General features: G+C 40.4%; 1 protein-coding gene across 1 annotated transcript; it reads right to left on the bottom strand.

Moving 5' to 3' along the window:
* Nucleotides 1-6,353: 6,353 nt before the first annotated feature.
* LOC110501406 (protocadherin-8-like) lies at nucleotides 6,354-10,936 on the bottom strand. Its single transcript, XM_021578954.2, has 4 exons — nucleotides 8,460-10,936; nucleotides 8,262-8,332; nucleotides 7,507-7,631; nucleotides 6,354-7,246 (listed from the first exon to the last, which is right to left on the bottom strand). Exons 1-4 carry the CDS (start codon nucleotides 10,821-10,823, stop codon nucleotides 6,894-6,896), a joined length of 2,913 nt encoding a protein of 970 aa, XP_021434629.2. The 5' UTR covers nucleotides 10,824-10,936; the 3' UTR covers nucleotides 6,354-6,893.
* Nucleotides 10,937-11,235: the final 299 nt, after the last annotated feature.

Below are 11,235 nucleotides of genomic sequence, written 5' to 3'. Positions count from 1 at the left end.
TTTAATTACGTGTTACTTTTATCTCTCATTCTTATCCATATTGTTTTGAAACTGCATTGTTGGTTAGGGGTTCATAAGTAAGCATTTAATTTCACTATTCGACGCATGTGACTAATACATTTTTATTTCATTTTCAAATATATGCAGATTTGATATCTGATTTCCAGGAGCCTGGTGGAGATGGCAGGACATGGAGCATGGTTGCTACCCGTAGGAACATGGAGCAGGAACATGGAGCTCTCCATTTCAGTGTCAGTAAGTCATGAATACTTTTTACATATGCACTGTAAAAATGTCTACTCCTGGAGTAACTCCCTGTCAGAGACACTGATTAGAGGGTTTTGCCAGAGGCTCTGGGCCAATGAGAGGTCAGTGGTGGGGGCTTAGGAGTCAGAGGAGTGAAAGATATGAAGATACAACTTGAACTGCAGAATAAGGCTACCTTCAAACCAAAATGCATGAAACACATGTCCAACACAGCTGTTTGGTGGGGAAACACGCCCCCACAACACACTCCTCCTATTGAAAACCATTGAGTTGCTGTGTCTTTTACTCAACCATTTGACTGATTGGACAGCACCCTTATTGTCCTCAATAATCAACAATGTAAATGTTAACTCTCTTGCTCTCGCTCTCTCTCTTTCAAGAGTATTCAGTACATTATCCATTTCTCTACAGGTGCTACAGAGAATATTCCAAGGGCCTCCAGAGGCTTCAGATCAACTACTCTCCAGAGCACAAAGAAGTAAGCTCCGCTGGTGGAATATACTTTATGCACTATGTTAACCTCCTTCACTATGGTTGTCTGTCTGTGTGATGACATATAGCATATTATCCAGGGCCACTAGTTGGATTGGATTTACTGTACTCACTCAAAATCATGCTCTCCCCTCCCTCTATTCCCAGGGGAGCATGCTGGGCCATGGAATTCTAGAGCAGAACATCAAAAACCTGGCAACATGTCAGTGATTGACAGTTCCCTGAGGAAGGATGCAGCTATCAAGGCTTTAAATGGTCAAATTTGGGGGATGACCACCAAATGTAATACATTTCTGTATAAACTACTCGTTAATTTTTTTATAGGTTACAAAACAATAACTGTTTCTTAGCCTGTTCTCATTTTTACTAACTATTACGGTAACTTAAACATCTGACAACATTCAGACTTTCTCCATCAAGACAACACCTAGCGCTTATGATTAAAAAAGGTCTAAAATCAATGCAAGTCTCATATCCAGGGTGAATACATTTTTATTCATGCATAAAGGACATCACACAGGTGTGCCAACTAAAATATACTGTACCAGTCAAACATTTGGACACACCTACTCATTGAAGGTTAAAAAAAAAACTATTTTCTACATTGTAGAATAATAGTGAAGACATCAAAACTATGAAATAACACATATGGAATCATGGAGGAACCAAAAAAAGTGTTAAACAAATCAAAATGTATTTTATTTTTGAGATTCTTCAAAGTAGCCACCCTTTGCCTAGATGACAGCTTTGCACACTCTTGGCATTCTCTCAACCAGCTTTATGAGTTAGTCACCTGGAATGCATTTCAATTGACAGGTGTGCCTTGTTAAAAGTTCATTTGTGGCATTTCTTTCCATCTTCATGCGTTTGAGTCATTCAGTTGTGTTGTGACAAGGTAGCGGTGGTATACAGAAAATAGCTCTATTTGGTAAAAGACCAAGTCGATATTATGGCAAGAACAGCTCAAATAAGAAAAGAGAAATTACATTCCATCATTAGTTTAAGACATGAAGGTCAGTTAATTTGAAACATTTCAAGAACTTTGAAAGTTTCTTCGAGTGCAGTCGCAAAAAACATGAAGTGCTATGATGAAACTGGCTCTCATGAGGACCGGCACAGGAAAGGAAGACCCGGAGGTACCTTTGCTGCAAAGGATAAGTTCATTAGAGTTAGCAGCCTCAGAAAATGCAGCCCAAATAAATGCTTCACAGAGTTCAAGTAACAGACACATATCAACATCAACTGTTCAGAGGAGACTGTGTGAATCAGTAGAGTAGGTGAACGGATGATCTCTGCATGTGTAGTTCCCACCGTGAAGCATGGAGGAGTAGGTGTGATGGTGTGGGGGTGCTTTGCTGGTGACACTGTCTGTGATATATTTTGAATTCAAGGCAAACTTAACCAGCATGGCTACCACAGCATTCTGCAGCGATACGCCATCCCAGCCGGTTTGCACTTAGTCCCACTATCATTTGTGTTGTAAACAGGACAATGACCCAACACACCTCCAGGCTGTGTAAGGGCTATTTGACCAAGAAGAAAAGTGATGGAGTGCTGCATCAAATAACCTGGCCTACACAATCACCTGACATCAACCCACTTGAAATGGTTTGGGATGAGTTGGACTGCAGAGTGAAGGAAAAGCAGCCAACAAGTGCTCAGCACATGTGGGAACTCCTTCAAGACTGTTGGAAAAGCATTCCAGGTGAAACTGGTTGAGAGAATGCCAAGAGTGTGCAAAGCTGTCATCAAGGGTGGCTACTTTGAAGACTCTAAAATATAACATATATTTTGATTTGTTTAACACTTATATGGTTACTACCTGATTCCATATGTGTTATGTCATAGTTTTGATGTCTTCACTATTATTCGATAACGTAGAAAATAGTTTTAAAAAAACAAAGAAACCATTGAATTAAGTAGGTGTATTGACTGGTACTGTATATCCCAGACAAGACTGAAGTATTGGACAAATAGGCTATGTTTAAATAGGCAGCCCAAGTCTGATCTGTTTTTCACAAATTGGTCTTATGACCAATCATAAAAAAATATATAAGTCAGTTATTGTGTTCGTATCAGTTTCTATGAATCTAAGTGCTTACATACAGTACATGTTAAATGGCTACGAAACAGGGATAAGGAGACTCTTTCTGTAATCATTTAAAAAAAATGTAACTAGGCAAGTCAGTTAAGAACAAATTCTTATTTACAAAGACAGCCTAAGAACAGTGGGTTGAACTGCCTTGTTCAGGGGCAGAACGACAGATTTTTACCTTGTCAGCTCAGGGATTTGATTTAGCAACCTTTCGGTTACTGGCCCAACGCTCTAAGAACTAGGCTACCTGCTGACCCACCAAAAGGAAGGTACCACTGAAGGCAGGCAGCTTAAATAAGATGTGTGTCACTATCCAGGCCCCTGTCACAGCATGCAGTGGCCTGATAGGGAGAAATGCATTTTGTACGTTTCACCACCAAAGCCGTGTTAGCATTTACTGAACGTAGCTGAACAATCCAACCATTTTGTTAGTGTCAATGACATACAAGTGCAATTCAAATACAATATCCAGTTCATTAGCATTGACTGTAATACCTCAAGGATTATTTGGTGGTCTGGCAGCATGCTGATCTTACTTCCTCTCCACCTGAAATGCAATAACAACAAAAACATGAATAACATTAATCCTAGTCAGTCAGTAACTTGGCTAACTAGGCTAATTAAACACTCATGTAAATGTGCACATCAGCCAAGTGATCCCAAAACAGCCTAATAGTCTATTTGCAGTGAAATTGGGAGGGGCATTTTTCTTGCCAACTTTTTCACTCCCCAATTAATCAAGAAACAGGCAGTGGAATTAAGTAGTAGACAAGTGTTCAAAAGATAGTAACACGTCTTTAAAATATAGCTTCAAATACAGTAAATATTTTTTATTTTCGAGAAACATAGCTACCATTAGCTACACTGCAGTGATGATGGTGGGAGTTAGCTATCTTGCTAGCTTTTCCCAAGCAGTTTAAATTTAGCTATCTAGCTAGCTAATTGCATTTATAATCAACTTAATCAACTAACTAGCAAATATATTTGTTTTCCCTTTGCATCTAAATATGCCTGATAAAGCTAGCCCGTTGATAGTAAAGCTAGGATGAATGTCAGAGGCCAGCTAGTTGACACAATAGCGGCTGTCAATGCAATGGCTGGTCTGGAGTTCGTCTGAAATGTACCATTATATTTCACATAATAAGTAAACTACTATCATGCCTTTTCACAACAACAACAAAAAAAATCGATAAACATAGATACATTTAGTTGATTACTTTTAAGTAAAAATTGTTATTTTTATTTACCTTATCCTCTTTTGCTCATGTGGGGAGACAATTCCTGAGATTTGATTGATGGAGCAATCCAGCCAATGGTTAGGCGGTTGCAGAGGGAACTGATTGGTCAGGAGTAAAAAATCCTGCCCCTTGCAAATCTCTTTCTACAAATGTACAAACATTTGTACAGGTTTACACCATACCCAGACCATACACGCACGTAAGCCATCTTGCGCAAATATATTTTGTCCCCCCACACCGAACATGAAACGCAGGTTGAAAATCAAAACAAACAGCTCGAAAAGCATTAAACATTTATGGCAATTTAGCTAGCTAGCTTGCAGTTGCTAGCTAATTTGTCCTATTTAGCTAGATTGCTGTTGCTAGCCAATTTGTTCTGGGATATAAATGTTGAGGTGTTATTTTACCTGAAAAGCAGAAGGTCCTTTACTTCGACAATTAATCCACACATAAATCGGTCAACCGAATCGTTTCTAGTCATCTCTCCTCCTTCCAGGCTTTTTCTTCTTTGGACTTTATATGGCGATTGGCATCTAACTTTCATAGTATTACCACGACAACCGACCGACCTCAGTTCATATTTAAATCCCCCACATGGGTATAACCAATGAGGAGATGCCACATTGGTATCTGCTTCTATAAACCAATGAGGAGATGGTAGAGGCAGGACTTGCACCTCATTCAGCGTCACAAATAGAACTGACTTCTATTTTAGCGCTTGGCAACACAGACGCTTTATTTTGCAATGCTCGCGCACGCGACCCGAGCGGTGTGGTCAGCATGTAACGAATGTCTTGGTAACATGACAACAGTGACAGAACTCCGAGCACACGCAGGTTCAAAATCTGCAAGTGTGTTTTTGATTCACAGCAGTATATTCATACTCCTAAATGGACTTCTGAAAATACCTTATACTTGCAAATCTTATTGAATGTATTCAAATGTCAATTCATAAGTTTGTGACCATCTTTCACACATCATGATACAAGCTTGCAAAATGTAACTACACATTGGCGAATCGTTCCTGCAACCATGAATCTCAATGTGCGACCATGAAATTCAAAATACAAAATCATGTAGTTCTGTCATCATTATAATCCCATATGATTACAGCTGTGAGTCTTTTTGGGTAAATCTCTAAGAGTTTGCACATTTTCCTTTTTAAAATTATTCAAACTCTGTCATGTTGGTTGTTGATCATTGCTAGACAGCCATTTTCAAGTCTTGCCATAGTTTTTCAAGCTGATTTAAGTCAAAACTGTAAGTAGGCCACTCAGGAACATTCAATGTTGTCTTGGTATGAGTATATTTGGCCTTGTGTTTTAGGCATTTGTCTTGCAGAAAGATTAATTTGTCTTCCATTGTCTGTTGGAAAGCAGATTGAACCAGGTTTTGCTCTAGGAATTTGTCTGTGCTTAGCTCTATTCTGTTTATTTTTATTCAAAAAAAAAAACTCCCTAGACCTTGCTGATTACAAGCATACCCATAACATGATGCAGCCATCACCATGCTTGAAAATATGAAGAATGGTACTCAGTGATGTGTTGTGCTGGATTTGTCCCAAACATAGCGCTTTATATTCAGGACATAGAGTTAATTTCTTTGCCACAATTTTTGCAGTTTTACTTTAGTGCCTTGTTGCAAACAGGATGTATGTTTTGTAATATTTTTTATTCTATACAGGCTTCCTTCTTTTCACTCTGTCATTTAGGTTAGTATTGTGGAGTAACTACAATGTTGTTGAGCCATTCTCAGTTTTTGCCTATCACAGCCCTTAAACTATTTACTGTTTTAAAGTCACCATTGGCCTCATGGTGAAATCCCTGAGCGGTTTCCTTCTTCTCCGGCAACTGAGTTAGGAAGGACGCCTATCTTTGTAGTGACTAGGTGTATTGACATACCATCCAAAATGTAATTATTAATTTCACCATGCTCAAATGGATATTCAGTGTCTACTTTTTTTGTTTTTACCCATCTACCAATGGGTGCCCTTCTTTGCGAGGCATCGGAAAACCTCTCTCGTCTTTGTGGTTAAAACCTTTTGAAATTCTCTACTCGACTGAGGGATCTTACAGATAATTGCATGTGTGGGGTACATAGATGAGGTAGTCATTAAAAAAATCATGTTAAACACTATTGCAAACATAGTGAGTCCATGGAACTTATTAAGTGACGTGCTAAGCACATTTTTCCTCCTGAACATATTTAGGCTTGCCATAACAAAATGGTTGAATACCTATTGACACAAGGCATTTCAGCTTTTCATGTTTTATTAATTTATAAAAATTTGTACAAACATAATTCCACTTTGACATTATGGCGGTACCACAAGAAAATTTGGAAAAAGTCAAGGGGTGTAAACACTCTGAAGGCACTATATATATATGGGTTAATGGGAAAGTCAAGCCCAGTGGGTAAAGTTCTTGGTGTGTGACCATAAGAGAAAAGTCAAGCTAAAAAAAGTAAAGCTAAACAAGATGACAGGGAAAGGGTCTTATCTCATAAACAATGATGCACATACTGTATCTCTCATTGTTTTAATATTGTGTTTACTCATAAAACAAACACCAATGTTTTTACAAATGTTCACACTATAAGAATATCAATATATACACATAACCTACATGTTCACAATTGAATAAAAGAAAATATACATCAGCTGTTTTCATTATGCATCAAGTTGCTTTCCTTTTCATACGTGAAATGTCCATATGTCTATCAGTTTGACCAGTATCTGTAAAATCTAGTGAATACTGCAGTATCTATAAATAACCATCTGTATATTTCACTTGGCAGTATGTTTAAAAAATGGTGGCAACTTCAGATATGGTTGCCACTGTAGTAATATCTTGTTTGTGCTCCTGAATTTCAGCCAGTCCGGCAGCAGATTGTCTCGTTTGATGGGCGAAGTAAGAGGGGAGTGTACCTGTGTGATGAGAGAACGTCTGCATGGTGTTTCTTGCTTTGGGAATGCTGGTGCTGTAGCCAAAGTCTTTCCAGGAGTGGGGATAGGCATGGGGATTGTTGTAGACCGGTGCTTGGGAAAAGCCAATTGTGTATGTATTGTCTAGTGGGGCCTGGAAGCTTTGGGTTGGTATTACACAGTAAGTGCCTTGACAATCCACAGCGAGGGTGTTAGCGGCGTGGAAGGAACCTGAAATGGAACACACACACACGCATACATAATTACATTCCAAGCCCAAGGAGTAAAGAATGATAGTGACAGAGTCATTCATTGTTGCCGTGCTACATAGCCAGGTGGGTTTTACACTGGTGGTGGAAGGGGTGAGTAATCCCCACACAATGTAACCCGCTGCAGTTTGAGTGCTAGAAAAATGCCAACCGTTATCTTCATCATTCTGCTATGAGGAACTCTAAAATCTCGGTATGAAATTGTGACGGTAGTAAACTCACTTTTGGCCCAGGGCTGGAAGGTGGTGAGGTTCCTCTTGCCTCCATCCCCACTGATGTCAGAGTCACTGTCATTGAAGTCACTGTCTCCCTTGCCACTGTCCTTTACGCTCTGCTGGTCAATGCCACTGCGAATAGAATCAAACATTAGCCACTGCACCGCTGTATCTGATTATTGATGTGTGCTTTTTCCCCTCTCTTATGAAGCCTTCCACCACCCAGCCCCTCTCTCCGGACAACAACTGCAATCACGTGTACAGATACAGGATCTTAATTTGAGCCAGTTTAATACAGCAGGAAAATTATCCTGCAACAACAGGAAACGTGAATTATAATGTGGTTTATAATTAATGACCTGACGATGATATAACTTGGATCGATATGTTCTTCTGTCCTGCACCTGATTAGTTGGATGTGCATATTTTTATATTTTTTGTATTATAATTAATGGATATATTTTTTGTAGTGGTTGATACATTTCTTGTTAGGGCAAATCAAGTCTGACATTTTAAAGTGGAAATTACACACTTCAGAAGCCTTTTTAAACCTGAAATGCACTATACGTTTGCATGTCCTGCTGAGCAGGAAAATTCTAAGAGTGATTCAATTAAAATCCTACATCTGCTGTATGCATGTGGAATGTTAAGCACCTTACAGTGTAAATGATTATGGTTATGTAAATGATTTCTCATGGAAAATAATAATTGTGATAAAAGAGCACATCATGCCAAGTAGGATCAATGTGGTGGTATTCTTACCTCATTTGCAGGCAGTATTTTTCCCCTTGCCACATAGATGTTGGTAGGAAAGGCTTAGGAGGCAGGAACATCTAAAGAGCAAACACAAGAGAAGAGGATGGGAAATGATTTCAGCTACTTGGATCAGGAGTAGTGCTACACTTGAATGTGTACAGTTGTATTTAAAACAACTGAAACTGAATGAAATATTTCACTCACCTGTGACTCCAAGTCTCCATTTTTCTCCTCATACAGGCTGGACTCATCAAGAGATGAAGAGGTCCTTTCATTGAGGAAACCCCTTGGTCCACCGTACATGTTGGGTTCTGCAGAGTTGAGCCTGGGATGATGCCTGGAGTCAAACAGGACGTGAGACACGTCTCTCTTGGAGTCTTGATCCTTCCCTCCTTGATTCAACTTGCATGTGATAACAACAATCACTATGGCAATCAGCAGCAGAGCACAACCCCCGCCGAGCATTATGATAACTACTACTGAAACATCCAAGCCTGCGTCTTCCTCATCAGTTGAACGTAGTACAATGACAACTTGGTCGTCTGAGAGCTGCGAATCTGTGACAACAAAGCGAATGGTGGCACTGCTGGAGAGGGGGGATCTCCCATTGTCACTCACTGCAATTTTGATTTCCAAAACATTTCCAATCGCAGAGGCCAGCCCCTGTTTTAGAGCTATTTCTCCAGTGTCTTTATTGATTGAAAATAGGTTAGAGTCACCTTGTACGATTCTGAAGCTGAGCTCACCATTCATGCCCTCATCCTCATCCTGGCCCTTGACCCATAGGGCCAGGTACCCCAGTGGTGCATTGACAGGAAGAGGAACTTCAGCAGAGTCATTCAGCATAACAGGAAAGGTGAAATAGGGATAGTTGTCGTTCTGATCAACAACTTTGATTCTGATCATGGATGTGCTTGACAGCTGAGGTGATCCCTTGTCATCAGCCTGGATGGTTAATTCAATCTGTTGGACGGTTTCAAAATCAAAAGATCTCAGACTATACAATGACCCTGACATTGGGTCTATAGACACATAAGTCAAAATGGAGGCCTCACCCACAACATCTGAATCAATTAGTTTGTATGATACTTTGGCATTTTTACCCATGTCAAGGTCACGTGCTACAACAGTAGTTATATATGACCCAGGGATATTATTTTCCAGGACAGAAACTTCATAAATGGATTTACTGAAGAGGGGGGCGTTGTCGTTCTCGTCGGTCACTCTGATGGTATACTGCTTCACTGTTTTGAAAGGTGGTGTTCCGAGGTCTTCAGCCACTACAGTGAGGTTATACTCTGGGATCTTCTCTCTATCTAAAGTGGTGGTTGTTACAATCATAAAAGTGTCCCCGTAGGCCTGTTGCAGCTTGAAATGATCGTGGCCGTGTAGGCTGCTGCGCACGTAACCGTTCGAGCCAGAGTCACTGTCCGAGGTGCTGATCAGCGCAACAAAACTTTCCTCCGCTGCGGCCTCCGTGATGTAAGCTACACCATCACTAGTCGAGGTCATTGGCTTGATAGTGATTTCTGGTGCGTTATCATTTACATCTACAACATCCACAACAACTTTGCAGGTCGATGGAATAGAATTTGTGCCTAAATCGGATGCTTTAATGTTCAATTCATAAGACCTCTGCTTCTCATAATCAACCAATGTTTTTAAAGTCACAGCACCGGAAATTCGGTCTACATTAAAAATGCGCACTGCTTCAGATGACGTGTCTTCTACAAATCCATACACTACCTCGCCATTGATGCCAGCATCTGGGTCAAACGCATGCACTTTCAGCACTTGGTAACCTATGGGTGAATCCTCATAAAGTTCAACTTTTAGTGAGTTGTGCTCAAACGTTGGGCTGTTGTCATTAAAATCCAGCACTTTGATATGAACAGTCATTGATCCGGATCTGGGTGGCTCTCCCCCATCTGTTGCGGTCACTTCAATTGTGTAGGAATCTTCAACCTCTCTGTCCATTGCTTTCACAAGCACAAGTTCAGCATACTTCACCCCATCCTCCCTGCTGCGCACATCAACTATGAAATGGCTGGAGGGAGAGATATGGTAACGTTGGATGTAGTTATTGCCGACATCATGGTCAACAGCGATGTCCAACGGGAATCGTGAGTCCACCTGAACATTCTCGGATATCTCAAGGGTCGTCTCTTTGTGGAGGAAGTGGGGTGAGTTATCATTGATGTCCTTTACCTCGATCTCCACGTGGATGAGCTGAAACTTTTCTTTGGAGAAGGCAACAATGTCGAAGGTGACAAAGCATCGCGGGAACCTTGGGCAGAGATGCTCTCGGTCAATCGTTTCCCCAACTGCTAAAAGTCCATCAATCTCCCTCATTTGAATCACAGACGAATTGGTCTCCTGCATGAAGCGGAAAGATGTTCCAGGGTCCTCTGCTGGGTCTATCTTTAAATCCTGAGACAGATTTCCAATCTCTGTCCCGGGCGCATCCTCTTCATACGTGTAGTACCTCGTAGTTGTAGACTGAACCGAGTAGAACAGAACAGCAAGCACCACGCACTCTCCAACTCCTCGAATCCAGCAGAATCCCATTTTAAAGGTCAATGAAGATGACGAAATAAAACTTAATAAAGAAAACGAGCTGGAAGTAAACTTGTTGTGATGTTGAGCTCGCTTGCCACGACCAACTAGATTGGATACAGTCCAAAGAGAGCATTGACCTATAAACCTTGATTTATGCAAATTAGTTGCCTAATAGACCAATGGCATTCAACTGGCTAGCCAAATGGGGCATGTTTGGTTTCCGGCTGGTGCCAATTACTACAGCCCCTCTCATTGACTCTGTGCAAATGGTCTTTTTAAATACAATGGTAATGGAATTCTATAATGACAAGGAAAAACAGCCTCACATTGAAGTATACATATTGTCACTTCTTCAATAGACTATTAATCCAGTTTGACTTTTTCTATCTAAACAAATGACTTTCATTCACAGGTTATTTGA

This window comes from Oncorhynchus mykiss, chromosome 22 (genome assembly GCF_013265735.2).
Source record: "Oncorhynchus mykiss isolate Arlee chromosome 22, USDA_OmykA_1.1, whole genome shotgun sequence".
In the NCBI taxonomy this organism is placed as follows: Eukaryota; Metazoa; Chordata; class Actinopteri; order Salmoniformes; family Salmonidae; genus Oncorhynchus; species Oncorhynchus mykiss.
Note: the sequence above shows the minus strand (reverse complement) of the source record. Positions and strands in the feature narration are given on the sequence as shown.